General features: G+C 48.5%; 6 protein-coding genes across 6 annotated transcripts; 4 read left to right on the top strand and 2 right to left on the bottom strand.

Moving 5' to 3' along the window:
* Positions 1 to 575: 575 nt before the first annotated feature.
* Positions 576 to 3,001, bottom strand: Z518_08898 (uncharacterized protein; the record flags this gene model as incomplete). The annotated part of the gene is made up of 9 exons (XM_013412855.1): positions 576 to 797; positions 858 to 1,333; positions 1,396 to 1,438; positions 1,490 to 1,621; positions 1,672 to 1,899; positions 1,964 to 2,174; positions 2,239 to 2,610; positions 2,673 to 2,935; positions 2,993 to 3,001. The coding sequence occupies 9 exons, from the start codon at positions 2,999 to 3,001 to the stop codon at positions 576 to 578; spliced, it is 1,956 nt and encodes a 651-aa protein (XP_013268309.1).
* A 1,440-nt stretch (positions 3,002 to 4,441) lies between these two features.
* Positions 4,442 to 5,076, top strand: Z518_08897 (uncharacterized protein; the record flags this gene model as incomplete). The annotated part of the gene is made up of 2 exons (XM_013412854.1): positions 4,442 to 4,893; positions 4,947 to 5,076. 2 exons carry the CDS (start codon positions 4,442 to 4,444, stop codon positions 5,074 to 5,076), a joined length of 582 nt encoding a protein of 193 aa, XP_013268308.1.
* Positions 5,077 to 5,242: 166 nt separating this feature from the next.
* Positions 5,243 to 7,032, bottom strand: Z518_08896 (uncharacterized protein; the record flags this gene model as incomplete). Its single annotated transcript, XM_013412853.1, has 3 exons — positions 5,243 to 5,458; positions 5,515 to 5,623; positions 5,690 to 7,032. 3 exons carry the CDS (start codon positions 7,030 to 7,032, stop codon positions 5,243 to 5,245), a joined length of 1,668 nt encoding a protein of 555 aa, XP_013268307.1.
* Positions 7,033 to 10,203: 3,171 nt separating this feature from the next.
* Positions 10,204 to 10,813, top strand: Z518_08895 (uncharacterized protein; the record flags this gene model as incomplete). The annotated part of the gene is made up of 2 exons (XM_013412852.1): positions 10,204 to 10,449; positions 10,505 to 10,813. 2 exons carry the CDS (start codon positions 10,204 to 10,206, stop codon positions 10,811 to 10,813), a joined length of 555 nt encoding a protein of 184 aa, XP_013268306.1.
* Positions 10,814 to 10,917: 104 nt separating this feature from the next.
* Z518_08894 (uncharacterized protein) lies at positions 10,918 to 11,172 on the top strand (the record flags this gene model as incomplete). The annotated part of the gene is made up of 2 exons (XM_013412851.1): positions 10,918 to 10,968; positions 11,020 to 11,172. 2 exons carry the CDS (start codon positions 10,918 to 10,920, stop codon positions 11,170 to 11,172), a joined length of 204 nt encoding a protein of 67 aa, XP_013268305.1.
* A 1,765-nt stretch (positions 11,173 to 12,937) lies between these two features.
* Z518_08893 (uncharacterized protein) lies at positions 12,938 to 15,220 on the top strand (the record flags this gene model as incomplete). The annotated part of the gene is made up of 9 exons (XM_013412850.1): positions 12,938 to 13,021; positions 13,079 to 13,205; positions 13,261 to 13,386; positions 13,436 to 13,664; positions 13,714 to 13,854; positions 13,906 to 13,974; positions 14,028 to 14,129; positions 14,179 to 14,256; positions 14,317 to 15,220. 9 exons carry the CDS (start codon positions 12,938 to 12,940, stop codon positions 15,218 to 15,220), a joined length of 1,860 nt encoding a protein of 619 aa, XP_013268304.1.
* Between the last annotated feature and the right edge of the window lie 738 nt (positions 15,221 to 15,958).

Below are 15,958 nucleotides of genomic sequence, written 5' to 3'. Positions count from 1 at the left end.
GATATTAGCTAAGCCCAGGCCTGAGAAAAGAGGCCCTAGCCGTGCGGCAAGTCACGGACGACGCCGTTCACTACCGTATGTCCTGTCAGCAATGGAAACACTCTGTTCCTTCTTAACCACTTCTATTTTTTGGCCGGTCGAGAGTTTGACAGATGGCAACTATTATTGACAGAATTGCAGTGTGTTTTCGCGGCCTATGGACTAGTCAGAATTCTTACAGGTTGTACCTCATAGAGAAGAGGACAATTTGAGCCACTAACTCAGAGGTTCATTGTATGGAGTAAAAACGGATAGATATTAACCCAGAACGGGGGACCATAATGGGGATCCGTCTTCCTAATTAAAAGGGCAGTCTAGAGTCCTTGGGAATTGTCTCTGGAGTCGAAAGAAACGAAGAGCTCGAAAAGATCTCGGAGTGTGAAACTGGGAGACCTGAATTTGTGTCTAACCAATGCTGAACAGCGGCTTCCGAATTCCTAGAGCCAACAATCGGAGAAGGCAATTACGGTATCGCAATAAAACATCGGAGCAAATCCGAAAGGGAGAGCAAAGAGTCCTCATTTCATTTTTGACTCCTACAATTTGGTAATGTGCAGACGGGTCCTGCCATCCAGAGTGACAGAGATCACCGCCTGACCCAGCGCATCTGAGTTGAACTGGCCTTTCTCGCCCATCACGTAAGTTGTATTCGAAATGAGCTCTTTCAACTGTAGCGAAACATCCCTCTTCTTGGTTCCTGGGTACAAGACCAGCTCAAGATCGGTGCCGGTGTGCGAGATTGCTTTCGCAACAAGCACCTTAATATCAGAGTCAGAGTGAATCAAAATGAGTGGAAATGTTGTGTGGGTGTTCCTTACCTCTGGATACTTGGCTTCACATAAGTATGGCCCCTTTTTGATCGCATCGCTCAGAGGTTCTGTGATAGCTCTAAACCACCCTTTTGTGGTGTTGATGCGTCCACGAAAAAGCTGTCCTTTCATCAAAAGCGACACCTTGTCGTACCAGATGACACCATCTTTCTCGATCCGCTTGAACTCTTTGCAGAAGTCTATTAACTTCAAGACCGAGTCCGCAGCAACTTTGTCTCCATGTTCTCGAGCAGCAAGAAGGCTTGTTGCATAGAGGGTTGCTTTGGAGGCTTGATAGTTTCCCGGATCCATCAAATCGGCACCTTGGAGCCCTTTAAATACCAGATTGTCTTTTTCGTCAATCTCAGTATACTCCTTGCGAGAGATGGCATATGATCGGATTGAAATGTCGGGAAAGATAGCGCCGGATAAGCATGACACTGAAAAATCGTTTGCCGCGCCGACTAATCCTGGAATGCGAAGACCTGACATTATTGGTCAGATGAGCACTTCTAAGATCGATATGACATGTTCGAAGGCGTCTGACCAGTCAAATATGATCTTATAGGGTGTACGCTTCCATCGGCTGCCTGTCGGGACTCCATTAGGACCATTCTAGGCATCGGAGAAAGGCTAAGTACCATGAAATCTTCGATGAAACTCTGGCGGAACTGCTCTTTGATCTTTTCAGCGTCCGAGGTGCCCTTATTGGAGTCATTTGCTACCAGTGCATTGAGGCCTTGAAGGTTGCAGAAAGTGTAGATCCAATTCGGCTAGGAGCAAGTCAGCATTATGAACGCACATAGAAGGTCTCCAGACTCACCTCACAAGCATAGAGACAATAATCAGAGTTCCGAAAGTTGTTAATTAACGCGGCTGCTAGTGAGGTGGAGGATGCTTTGAAGATATGAGTATCATCAATCGGTAAATGCAGAGCATTTGCTTTTGAAAAACAATCATCTCCGGTAGCACCCTCGTACATGGCCAAGGCAAGGAGGTAAAACCCAGTCAGCATGATATTATCCACATTGTACGGGTGATAGTCGGTTGACTAAGAGTAGTCAGATGAGCGTACTCAAAGCTTGGATGCGTTCCATCCGAAAGAAAAGATTTACCAGCCTCCCCCATAGAGTCTCCCATTTCCAATAGTTGAGGACTTTCTTCTGGCAGTACTTGAGTAGCACGTTCTTTTGTGCTTCTTGGAGATATCCTCCACGGAACGAAGGCGTATAGAGTTTGTTCGCGAACGACAAGGCATAACTCAGCTCATTGAGCTGATATCGCAAAGCCGAGGTTTGGAACTGCTCAATTTCGGTGAAGTTTGACCTGATTGACGCTGCCGTTAGCCTTGAAGGACGTAAAATTGTGATTTCGAAGACAGTATTCATACCAATCATCCTTGTCTTGGTTGGCGACTTCGATAAAGTATCGCAGTTGGCCCAATTCCTCTGGTTGGAGCTCCATGTCTTCGGGTGACGCGGGAGCTACGGCATCGCGAGCCAGCTGCTGGACAACCGCGGGTAGATAGCTGTTCCTCTTCTGACGGTTTTCTAAGGCTGCGGCTGCGTCTTTATTCCCGAAGTGAACTATAAATCTATACGCCACTGTAGCAAGCAGGGGAGTGATAAACACACTATAGGGTGTTCTTTCTGCCGCGATCGGGGAAGCAGCCATGATGAGAGCCAGTCCTGGCCATGTCAAGAACGGCGCAACTGTGTTGCCAGTGGCAAACCAAAGAAACGAGCTCAATGCGAAAAGTGCCCTTCACAATGCAAATCGTCAGTTTTGAACGTCCCATTCATGACTTTGGAAGCATTTGCGAACATTGTCACAGGGAAACCCAACAGCCAAAAACCACCAACACCGAGAAAGGAGCCACCGGGAATTAGCAGTCCTAGACCTGCATGCTGCAACCTCGGGTTTGCATCAAAAACAAAAGAAGCCAGTGCCAGTACGGCACAGGTTACATAGATCTTCAAGGTAGCACCGGCATATTTTGCGGTGACAGGGCCTTTTCCTGCGTTGCTAGGGATTTCGGGTGCGAAATCGTTTTTGTAGTCACTTGCATCAGCGCGGGTTGATTTGGCCTGTTGCATTCTCTGTCAGACGCTACGAAGGTGAGGTGCAAAGATGTGATTCATTACCGTTGCCATGATCTCCGACGAGGTCGTTGATGAGCAGATCGAGTGGACGCACCGTCAAAAGGAAAATTGAAGTTCGCTCCTCTTGGAGAAGAATTATGGGATTTTGTGCATCCCGTTCGCACCCGGTCGTCGCACGTCATCAAGTTACGAGAGGTGATTCCATCCAGATCTCTCTATGGCGGCCTGAAGGAAAACTCGGTGGAGCCTAGCCACAGAGCGGCCTTGAGCTGCCAAGCGATGGCGTTGCACACGGCGTCCGAGTCTGATGATTTGGGGGATGGAGTCTGCCTTCTCGAGGGATCTGCGGCAGTATGTATGGGCATTTTACTGGAAGGAAGGGGAGGTTAGCTCCGCTCCACAACATGTGTCAAGATCTTTTAGTAAAGTCGCGTCCGAACATCCGAACCCCCATACGTTGGTCTTCAAATCACATTAAGTGCTCAGATTAGCTGGCTTGCGGCATCTATCGAACCAATTACTACTCTATGGCTCTATGCGGAACCTACATAGTAAACGCTATGAAATCTCGAAAGTGGGGTAATAACTCGATATCGCTAACATTAAACTTTATTTTCGTCGTCGACATAGGTTGATTAGATCGACAGATGATTCGGAACTATGTTTTGGTATTCGCGCTGAACGGTTCTGGCCACAGCATCAAATAAGAAGAGAGTGCAGTTCTCTCAGGGGCAGCAGTGCTACATAATTCGTGTTCTACCAAGCTGAGCCCAGCATAGTTCCACTCGATTGCACAATGCCATTCACCTTGGATACAGCCCTTTGGTTCATTCGAGGCACCCTCCATCCGATTGTGTCCGTCGCGTTACCCATCCTGTTAGTAATCTTCAACCTCGAGCCAAACCCCCTCCCGATCCGAGTAGACGTCCAGCTCTCAGGACCGATTTCATCGAAGCTAAAATACTCTCTATATTACGTCCTGTTTTCATAGATCCTGCAACTTAATAGGTGGATGAGTTGGAAGGCGCTCAACCCTACACCTACAGGGAAGTATGAATGGCATGAGGAAATAGTTGCGATTACCGGAGGTCAGTTTGTTGCGCCCTGTTGATGAGAAATCTGCAGCTTGGTGTAACAACGATATCCACGAAGGGTATCGATCTGTTACGAGGGGTGTAAAGAGAAGGATCATAAATCGTTGCGAGTGCACAAGGTAGGGTGTGGAATGGTAATGTACTGAAACCTGTCTGTCTATCTAAGGGTTCGAAGGCTCTTCTTATACCTTCGATCCGTTCATCTTCCTGCCACCTTTGCAGTGGCTGGGAATTCGTGGCGTGATGGGTGTTACACTTGGTTGAAGGCTACCAGGTTCCGGAGGTATCGGAGCAGAATTGGTGCAAAAGCTAGAGCTTTTGGGTGCGACTATCATTGTCTTGGACGTTGTGCCGCTTTCGTTCAATCCTGGACTAAAGACTCATTTCTACAAGTGCAATGTGGGAATCTTTGAAGAAGTCCAGGCTGTATATCAACGCAGGTGTTGTGGGTCGGACTGTCCTGGGCGCGAGCGAGGAGGACGTTAAATTGACGTTTGAAGTAAACATGTTGGGCGTCATGTGGTGTCTTAAGACCTTTTTGCCTACTATGATCACAGCCAACCACGGTCACGTTCTCATTACCTCGTCGGCTACAGCTTTCGTCACTGTTGCTGGCGCGGTGGACTACAGCGCCAGTAAAGCAGCTGTCACTTCTATCCACGAGGGCATCCAGACGGAACTGAAGCACAAGCATGGCAATCCGACTGTGCAATCGAGCGCCATATTTCCTGCTACAATCACCACTAAAATGTTCGAGGGGATCAAAGGCGGAGGCGGATTCTTTCTTCCCGTTCTCAGCCCAGATGCAGTAGCAGAGAGAATGCTGAGCATTCTCGTTAAGGGAGAGAGGTACGTGAAAATTGCCTGGCAAGACCTGGAAGAGTGTGCGTCTCAACCACCAGTGAGATAGCGATGATGCCAGCCATGTCGAATGTCAACCCATGGATACGGTGTCTCCCTGTCTGGATGCGTGTAGGTGCACAAGACGCAGGAGCTTCTTCCATGGATCATCTTGCAGTTGCCAAAAGATAGAGAGAGAAACGCGTCTTATAGACACCAGGGAGCGACTCTTCCACCGCACGTCGAGGATATCACCAAGATATGGCTTTAGAAAACAGGAGGAGGGTGTGGGGTTGAGGAAGTGAGCTGTGAAACTTGGGTTTGTCAATGATTGCACATCTGCAAGGCTAGAGACTTTCTAATCAACCACATGGCAGCCCAGAAGTTCGTCTACCATGATGGAAGAGTCAGTCGCAAGGGACTCTGATGCTCTTCTGACCTTCCACATGTCAAGGTTCCCATACAAGCAAGATCGGAACGTTCGTTCCGGTTCGTTGTAGAATTGGTGACCAATATCAGGGAGACTCCTGCAATCAAACATTAATCTGTCTTCTTCTGCGCCGGAGGGTATGAACTATGTGAGACGTCAGCTTTACAGATAGCTTAGGCTTAAGAAAAGCACTATCATACTCGGCGCGTAACCTCGCAGAAAAACTCGTCAAGGAGCACCCGGTCCTGATTGAGGATCAGACGGTTTCGAACGTCTGGCCAGGGAACGAAATTGATGCTCGGCTGATGCCTCCAATGCAAGTATCAGTATAGGCGGTCAGGAATACATAGGCAGTCATGGGCAACTAAAACTCACTCGATAGCCAGTTGCAAATCTGTCGGCTTCAACCAGTCCGGCAAGGTATCGCGAAGAAGCTCTAGAAGTCCGTCTTTGTCTGACAGGTGTCGGCTCCCGTCGAAGTCCTTCAAACACGGAAACACGAGGGTATTTTTGACCAGTTGCCAGACAACCCAGGCACTGCCTCCAATCATGGCAAATCCGGTGAAGTTCATTGCACAAAATGCATCCCTAATAGTGCGGCTGACAATTTTTGTAATCCCGTCGCACACTTCTCGGTCGATGTTCTGCAGTGTGAAGGTTTTGAGCTTCACGGGAATATTGTATTCTGTCAAAAACTGAGTTATGCTGCGTTGCAGAAGAAGAAATAGCAAGTCGACCCGCTCTGCCCACGGCTTTCTACGGTTCAGCAAGCCGCTGAATATCGACAACGATCCGGGAATCGGCTGGCCATTGGCGCTATCTGCGAGAGAGAATCCTGTAGGCATCGGAGGCGGCGTAACCCAGGCTTTACCGTGAGGCCCAAGTGAATAATGATTCTCGGCCACTCGCCTAGGGGGGGGGTTCGCTTCAGGACCCGCCATGCCCCATTGCGAAGAGGTGACAACTGGCTCCGTGTTGTCCGCAGTCTCGATAGAGTCAAATAGCAGCGGTTGGCTAGTCTTGGCGAAAGAAGGAAAGAATTGATCTGCTGACCAGTTCCCATTGGAGCGTCCAGGATGATTTGGCTGTGGCTGAGAGGAGAAAGGATCCAGCTCAATCGGTGAATTCTGGATGCCAGGAAGCTGATAATGAGCAGGTGAATCAGGGTGCAAAACATTGGGAAACACGCCGCTAGTTGACTGTGGTTGGATATCACAGCCGTCCATGCCAACACTGCCATTACGAGGAATCGAACTCATCCATGTAGCTCCATTGGTCTCGGGATATAATGTAGTAGCCGCCGTATCCGCTATATCGATGTTGGAAGGGTCATGATTGTTAGCTACGTTTACGAATGCTCTGAGATTATTCGGTGGAGAGGAGTCCTGGGAGCCCTCTTCTGGCACGCCCTGGTCGATTGTCGAGTCTCCTTCGACTTCGCTCGGCTCCCACGGGCGTGTGTATCGTCGTAGCACTTCGGCCACGGTGTGCAAGAGACCAAGAAGCTCATCACGCTCCTTTTCTAGACGTTCACACTCACGCCTTCGTCGAAGAAGCTCGTTACTTGCGCCGGAATGACAAAGAGCAAGCTCTCGTTCGAGTAGACTGATATAATTCTTACGTTGCTCCCGGAATTTGCGCTGAGCAAGTCGGTTGGCGAGACGCTTGGGGTCATCCGCGCCCGTGGCAGATTTCGTGACGCGTGCGAGGCGAGGCATCGCAACGGAATTTTTGGATAATGACGGAGGAGAATATTAAACTGAGAAGGGAGAAGATATGAGGTTTCTTCTCGATGACTTTGCGGATGGCGAGATACGACGCCCAGACTTGTGCCCCAGAATGATTTTCGATGATGGCGCTAGCCAGGCCGGGCAACAAATCAGCTCTAGAGACCCCGTGGGGGAGCACAGCGCAGTGCTCAAGATCGAGCGATGGGAGCCCCATAGGATTGTGCGCAAAAGGCCGGGTGTGCCGGAACATGGAGAAGTCTAGTCGAGGGTCCGAAGGAAAACAGGGTGGGAGCGAAGCGGCCCAAAATGTCCCGCAAAAATGGTGGCTTCCGTGGAAAGAGTGGAGGTTTCCGAGCTCGTTCCGGTGGATGAACTTATCAATAGCGCAACACAGGGTTTCGATTTGGAGGAATGTCACCCGGTTAGAAGGGGATCCGGTCGGACGTCGTCCACCACTGCACCCAAGCTTCTGGATATCGGCACTTGCATGACTTAGTGAACCTATACTGTTCTCGCGAATGAAATGCCGGCTCCAGGAAGTCCCTATGCAGGCCACTGCTTCGTGCCTTAAACGTCGCCTTTATCTGGGCTTGGTGAATATCATGGCTGAGACAAAATCCTTAACCAATGGCACGGGAGTGGACGTTGTGTTCGACTAGCGGGGCTAGGATCTTTGCATCCAAAAGGGGTGTACGTTATAATTGCTGCTTATAGAAAGCCGGTATGTCCCAACACTAGATGGTCTGCGGGCATCTCTAAAAAAATGGCAGATTGAAGCGCCCCTCAGAACTTGGCTGGCCAAGGGAATTTCGTTGGAGGCATCGCTAGTGTGCAACGACCATGATTTTCGCGAAGTCGTGGATGATTTTGACAATGGTCGGTTCTGCAGGCTCAAATATAGAAATGATTCGTCTAATCCGTTAAACACGTATAGGGAAGTTTCATGGCGTGAAAAAAATGATAACAGCTGGAATTCATGATGGCATGGAAAAACTTATCTACAGTAAAAACGAATCTGTGAAGATTGCAGGCACGCCAAAATGAATTACATTGCTTGAATTACAGATTTTCTGGAGCGTGAGTAACGAAATACGACTGACCACCATGAAATATCGCAGCTGAAGTGCTATCTGACGCCTTCGACTGTGCTTTCAACAACACCTGTCATCGGAGAAAAAGAAGGGCAAGAGATCGACACGCCCAACAAAGGATGCGTGACAAAAGGGACACACACATAGGGAAGTTGGGGAAATTGTTTGGCTTCTGCGGGGAACACCACGAGCCACATGCCTAAGAGGAAATTCATGAGAGCACTGTGGAACAGCTCCGACACCAAAACGAGATCTTGCAGAAAAGACAAAAGGAGTTCTGCGATCTCGTTGCCCCTTCGAACGACAGAGAGAGCGAAACAGAGGTCATCTGTACAGGCGGCAAATTCGATGAAGCACTGTACATTGTTCCGACCTCTAAGAAGTCGAGGCACGACAAACGACAACAAAAAGCTATGAAAGGGGGAAATAAAGAACTTCGAACATCCCTGATACCTATATCAGCATCTTCTCTTCCGCTTGGTACTAAAGAACCTTGTTTTTTTCCCTCCTCACATGGTACTCTTAGCCTTCCTGCCCCGATGTGATAGCTCTTCTCCCAGCGCAGCCTTGGCCACAGAGCCTGCTCATTGGGGCGCAGAACAACCTTGTCGCCAAAGCCATTCATACAACCTTCAAAGAGTTCTATCCTGGTCGACCAGAAAGGCTTACGGTCGGTGAGCTACGTCTACGCAAATTAGCGAACACGACCAAGCGAAGAACGCTTCCAACCTTCATGCATCCAACAATATGCAGCTGTCAAACGGGGTGCAATCTGAGATATGTTGAACGCCTGTTAACTATAGGGGCAAAACGGGTCCTTATATCCTTGTCAAGGTTGCTGACCTCGTTGCCACCCCATGTCCCATGAACTGTCGCAGAACTACCGGTACAACAACTCCTGGTATGATCAGTTATCCACATGTCAGACCATCTCCAAACGTAAACCTTGTTCGACAGAAGAAAGTGGAACGGCTGATTCGATCCTTCTTTGGAGTCAAAGCTGAACCAGCCTGGAGGATAATCTTGCGGCGAGGATTGCTGATCTCCAATGAGCAAAAGGCAGGGTAGCCTCCTGTGATCTACCTTCCGGAGTAGGTAATGCGCACCCCAAGCATACGTAGATAGTTGAGTTTGGAGGACGTGCTCCTCTTGTCGGAAACCAAGTCGGCCATTACAGCACGAGAACAGATCTTGTAACAACACTCAGATGACTAGTGGGGATGAGAAGAGCAGAAGCTCGTCTCTACCAGCATGTCTACTCGTACTCTCGGACACTATGTCTCCGCTTATCTCGGCTTTCCGCTTGTTCCTGGTCAGAGTCCGCTCGGCAGTCAGGGCAATACGGCCGCTCTAGACAACCTTAAACCTAGGTGTCACAACACTCGCAACCTCTGTACCCGATGATTGTGGAGATATCCCCAGGCTTTTCAGCTTGTGTGTTCATCATACTCTTCTCTATGGAGACCACCAGCTTTAAAAAGGTGTGAGAGCCAATCATAGACAGAATGTTTGAAGCCGAGGAAGCTAACCGAAGCCACCGGAGCAATCTGGCAATCTCGGAACATTGGGCGGAGGAATCAATCCCGTTTTCCGCAACTGTGGACGAGATATCTGATTGGGCTTTTGATCTTGCATCCCCGCCTTAATCAATTCACTGTTTCTAGATTACCTGAGCGCACGAAATTCCAGCCTAGGCGAAGGGGGCTAACCCTCTTCCCTGTTGGCCAGTCACGTGACTGGTTGCCTTGGCAACGTCACGTGAGGCTGTTTGGCTTGGCAACTTGCGCCCTTCTTTTCGTCTTGCTCTCTTAGATAGATCAACAACAACACATTCCTTCTCTAGACTCCACAGTCTATCAATATAATCCCTCACGAGCTCCAGTCCTCTGAAAAGCAGTCCGAAACAGTTAATCTATCCCAGTGCCCGTACGGCCTTTCGTGGGTTTCCGATAGCATCTCGGAGTCAAGTTTTGATAAAACATTGCTCTCCGCCGAGGGATATTGGACTCGACAAGCATTTGAGTTGTTCCCCCATTTTCATTCCTTACTACTCGAAGCTATTGTCAATATGACTATCAACGCTGTCGCGGACGGTATCGTGGGCAAAGAGAGCCCACCAGTGCAAACATCACCCCTTAAAGTAGTCGTGTCCAGTGAGAAATATGTCGAGAATATTGTAACTAATGACCGTAACCTGGTCTACGACGACAATGAAGAAGAACCTGAGCTTCATGCCCGGACTTATGTTGCTATTCTTGCCATGTTTATCCCGAACTTTATTCAGGTCTTCGCTCTACAAGGACCTCCGGCAGTCGTAAGTTTCAGGGATACATCATCCGCTTTGGCCTCGAAAGCTCACTCAAGGATAGCTTTCTTATATCGGAATCAGCCTCAACGACACTCAGGCTCAGACTGGGGTTCCCAATTCGCTTTCAGTCGTCCAAGCAGTGCTGGGGCCGGTTATATCGCCTACCTCGGATCCCGTCCAAAGTCGCAAGACGTTACTTGTTGATTCTTCCATTACCTCTCTCATCGGGTCGGCCATCGCACCTGGCTTCGGCAATATTTACCGGCTGATTGCTGCTCAAACTCTGATTGGGGTGGGGTTTCTTCTGTTCCTTTGGCATACGCTGTGCCCAGTGAGATTCTACCTAGGAGATGGAGACCCTCTAAGTTGAGAAATATTGCATCGAGTCTCCGGCATGAGCTAATCAAGCTGTTGTAGTGGCACGAGGAATGGTGAACATTGGCCAGTATGGCATCCATAACATCATCTCTCACTATGGGTGCTCTGATAAAAGCTGATACCCAGAACGGCTGGCGAAAATTTTATGTATGCACCTCATTTCAGACCGTGACAGCTAGTACTGACGTGGCTCTCTAGTGGATTCAAGTAGGTCTCTGGGGACCCACTGCCATTAGGCTCTTCGTTGGCTACAGACCACTAAGAGACACACGCGACTCGATCACCTCTCATTCTAGCAAAAGCTACGCCACCTGGATCTTGCTGGGGCTGCACTTCTTACAGCTGGTTTAACACTCTTCCTTTCAGGCCTCGGTCTAGGTGATGGCTTATTCGCCTGGTCTAATGTTCATGTTTTAACGATACTGATTATTGATGTTGTTCTCCTCATCTGCTTTGGGCTGTACGAGTGGAAGGTAAACAAAGCCGGAGTCCTTCATCATGAGCTCGTTCGTGACGGAAAGCAGCAGGTCGAACTTTCGCTCTCTGTGTGGCCTTGATTTTTATCGAGGGTATCCTTTTCTCTTACATGGTCTTCTATCCAGTGATGTAGTTCCCCTCTCTTCCTAAGAATATAATGAAGATGATAAGCTAACTATTCTCAAAAAATAGGAATGGAACGCTAGTCACATCAGATCCATTTAAATTAGTCGTTCGCTCCCAGCCATATTGGGTTGGTGGCATTGTCTCTACACTGTTTTGGGGCTGGGCTTGTGCAAAAGTTCCGAACGATTCGAGAACCATTATTGTGTGGATATGCTCTCCTGACCATCGTCATAATCGGATGGACAATTATTCAGCCAACTCAGGGCGTCAAGCAAATGGCCTTTGCCGCAATATCCGGCGCCGGATTCCGCGCCTCCTCTTACTCTCATCATCACTGGTATTCGGTTGCCTACTCCACGTGCGCTTATCGCCACTGCTATCTATGCTGCGACGCCTAATTCAAGACTCGCGGTCAACATTCCTAGCCACATCGGCAAGGCAGCTCTGAGGGCCGGACTTCCTGCATGTTCTCTGCCGGCATTCATCCAAGCTCTTGCTGGCGGTGACACAACAGCTCTTTCAAAGATCCCGGGGGCTACCCCCGCAATTATCGAACTGGGTATCGTTGGGCTCAAGCGGGCCTATGCAGATTCCATCAGAGTGATCTATATCATTGCTGCACCATTCAGTGCTCTAGCTTGTATTTTGTGCTGGTTCCTGGGATCTAAAGGAGACGATGAACTATCATGTTGATGCGCCTGTTGAGGATCTTCATGCAAAGCATTCCCATCGTGGCCGAGGTCAAATTGCATGAGGATTATGTGTGCCGATGCTTGCATGGAAGCTCGGAATGGACTGTTCGTGAACGGACAAGCTGTTACAACATAACCAGGAAGACATGTCTTGGTCAACAAGAGACATGGTGCCACTATGGCTTCGCTGTGATCATACGAGGATGGTTGTGTTTGCTGATGAGTGTGGGATTACTTAACGATCGCTTGCGAGTACACGGATTCAAAAAGAACTGTCCCAATATTCTCCGCGAAAGGTTTGCTGGCTTCTTCGATGTTATATGTTCACTGTGGTCGTCCCCGCAGGATTTCAGTACTTGCAAATACCGGGAGCCGAATGACAGAGATGTTCAAGTCAGCTACAGAATCGTGTCGAAGTTTCGCCTGCCAGACAACGATTGCAGTGGCAAAGACATTGATTCCTCCGCAGCGGTGCTCCGTGAGAGACTGGTTACTCCGTGCATTTTTCCGGAAACCATGTCCTCTTCAAATTATTTCGGAGTCACGCCACATTGGGGTAGTTATCCCAACCGGAATCCCTGTCACTTGAATCCCGGGGGGGTAGGCCATTGCCTGACATTGCTAGTAAAAGCGGCCTGTGGAACACGAAAGATCGGGAATCGACTAAATTTTTTTGTTCCTCCGACAGCCCGACTGCTAGCTAGCCTTGTACCAAGGTTTGTCTGCTTTTTAACGCGTAGTTACAACCATTTTTCAACAACAATGTATCTGCTCCCAGCTTATTCTCTTACATTACTGACCAAAAAGGATTTAGCGCAATGATGGCTCAGACAGAAGTAATCATTGTCGGTGCAGGCCCGAGCGGCTTGGGTCTCGCACTAGCTCTATCTCGTCGCCGGATCAAAGTACGTTACAAAGGGTCAGGGATTTGAATCTATTACATTGGCTTACCACGCACATAGTGTGTTCTTCTGGAAGCTAGCAAGGACATATGTAAAGATCCCAGAGCAATTGCCCTATCCGGGGACACTGTTCGCATATTTCAATTACTTGGGGTCACGAGTCAAGAATTTCAACATATTGGACAACGTGAGCCGTCTGTTGGTTATGGTGAAGATTGGAAGCTAACAGGACTATATCAAAGCCGTTCGAGATCTCAATTTCCATTATGGGGTTTTCACGTCCGAGCCGTTTCTCACGTTGGACCACAATTTCGATCACATTGATCAGGGTGTCTCTATGGGACTTGTAATTTTTCAACCTAAATTAGGTCTGCAAACATGCTTCAGACGGTGAAGATCCGCTAATTCTTTTCAAAGAGGAAGCCATGCGCAACTTGGTCAACGCATCAGAGTTTGCGACATTGAAAACAGAGTGTGAGGTGATCTCCTGCAATGAATTCGAAGACTCGGTGGCAGCGTCGTATAAGACAAAAGACGGATCGACAGAAAAACTAAAGGGTAAGTTCTTGGTCGGTGCCGATGGCAAGCGAGGAGTAGTTCGCAAACATTTCCTTGAGGGACGGGGAATCAAGCAAGTTGTGGGACAGTAAGTGCACTCGGGGACAGTCAGAGCATCCATCTAACAATAAACGCAGACATGAGTACGAAGCAACATGGGTAGCTGCAAATTTGCTCATCTCAATGCCTACACCGAGCTCACATCCAGATTTCGCAGTTTGGCAGCTCGGTTACAAACCTAAGGAGCTTTGGGATCTCTTTTGGCCACCTGGGTTCCAGTGAGCTACATTTGGATTTCTCCCGTAATGTCAATTAATGCTTGATGTTAGCTTCTGCAACCACCCTACAATGCCAGTGGCGGCGGGAAGGTTTGGGCCAGCAGATGGGAAATATTGGAGGTGAGTTGGCTCTTCGGCGAGAGTTTCTCAACTGCTAAGCAGATGTGAACCAGATTCGAGTATGAGTTACCCGCAGGACGCTATCCAGTGGACCTAGAGGAAGATCTGAAAGCCCAGGTGCTCCCACATTTGAGAATACCTTCAAAACGTTTACGGTCAGCACCATTGTTGATACTATACCTTTCTGTTTCTGATCAAATCCAGGAATGGATCAACACTGAAAGCAGACATCGTGGAATTCCCGTGGGATTGTGTTAAAATCATACGCTGTCAAGCAGTTCTGTGCGTACTCCTGGTCTTCATTTTCTTCAATTTTACCCGTAGGCTAATCGCGGTTTTCAGATTCACGCACAAAGTCGTCAACCGATGGTTCGATAATCGCATGCTTTTGATTGGAGATGCTGCCCATGTCTTTCCTCCTTTCGGAGCACAAGGTATTGCCAATGGCGTTCGCGACGCTTTTGCGCTCTCTTGGCGAATGGGCCTTCTGCTGCAACCGGGACGTTTCCAAAACGGCGACCAGGTCAAGGAGCTTCTGAATGTCTGGTCCCAAGAGCGTCGACGAGGCGTAGATCAGGCCAGCCAAATGACGATGCAAAATGGCCGTCTACTTCGCAACAAGTCGTGGGTGATGGCTGAGCTGACGAGGATTGGGAACAAGCTTCTCAAATATTCTGTCATCAGAGATCCTTTCCTTCGCTGGCTTTTGGACGACTCGGAAGGATTGAGATATGCTAAAAGAGGCAACTTTCTTCTTGACTTCCAGGGAGGCGGTAAGATAGCGCAAATATGGGTCCAACAGGAGGGGCCAACAAATGCAACGCCTAAGATGCTCTCGGACGAACTTTTCTGGAACCATGGATTCGCACTCGCTCTGCTATTTGTTGGCAATCAGCTTGAGGAATTGGAGTTTTCCAAGTGGCAAACAATTCTTCAATCATTAGATTCCCCAATGCTGATTTATCCCGAAATCATGGCGATCTCATTCAACAGGGTTCCCAGCAGCACAGTCTCGCATCCCGGGCTGAAGCAGTATTATGCTTGCATCGACAGTGATGTGCGTGTTGATGGCATGAATCTTATTCCGGGCTATGACCCAACTGCCTTTCTCAAAAGATTTGGACCTCGAACGCGTTATGTACTGGTTCGACCAGATTTTATCATTTTCTCCCAAGCATCCTCACTCGATCAGGTAGATTTTCAGGTGAGAAAAGCGAAGTCGATGCTAGGAACTGATGGACATTGAGCGTCATAAGATGCATGGAACAGCATGGAGGACACCCCATTGCCAGAATCTATCTAAATTGGCAAATATTCTTGGTTTATCACAAAGATTTCTACAGTCAATTGGCGCCATAATTGACCGCTACCAAAGTGTTTCATTCGAAGAAAATTCATTTCACGAGGACCATCTTGTTCGTGAGAACCCTAATGGGAGTAATTTCAATTTCGACAACATCCCCATCCTTAAGCTAGTATGGCGGATTCTAGAAAAATCCTATTAGAGAGAGAGGTATTATACTCCACCACAGAAACATTAACGATTCTACCAGTGCTCATCGTGGCTTATACCGCATCACAGAGTCTACGGAAACGAGAAGCAGCAAACGTTATCAAGACACTCCGCTTCAGGCTGAGGTCCCATACTATTCATATCTGCTTCTTTTGCAGGTTTTATGTAATTTGTGCTGGCACAGATGATTTCGTGGTCTTGGACAGAAGCCGCCGAATCTTAGCCACATTCTTCTTGGAAAAGGGGGTGGCGACGAGGTCAACGGCCTTGACAGGTATATAGGGATTCTCGTTGTCCGCCCAGTGGACAGAAAGATAGAGCATTCCAATGTATCACATCTTTTCATTCTCGTCGTTTCCAAAGCTCGAATTGAGGGGGGTATCTAGGTAGGTTCCCATCCGGCGCTACTAGGCCGTCAACTTCATATCCAGCTATCAATAGCCTTGTAATGTAGGAGATAGTTCCAAAGAA

This window comes from Rhinocladiella mackenziei (genome assembly GCF_000835555.1).
Source record: "Rhinocladiella mackenziei CBS 650.93 unplaced genomic scaffold supercont1.7, whole genome shotgun sequence".
Classification (NCBI taxonomy): domain Eukaryota; kingdom Fungi; phylum Ascomycota; class Eurotiomycetes; order Chaetothyriales; family Herpotrichiellaceae; genus Rhinocladiella; species Rhinocladiella mackenziei.
This window is presented reverse-complemented; position numbering and strand designations above follow the sequence as displayed.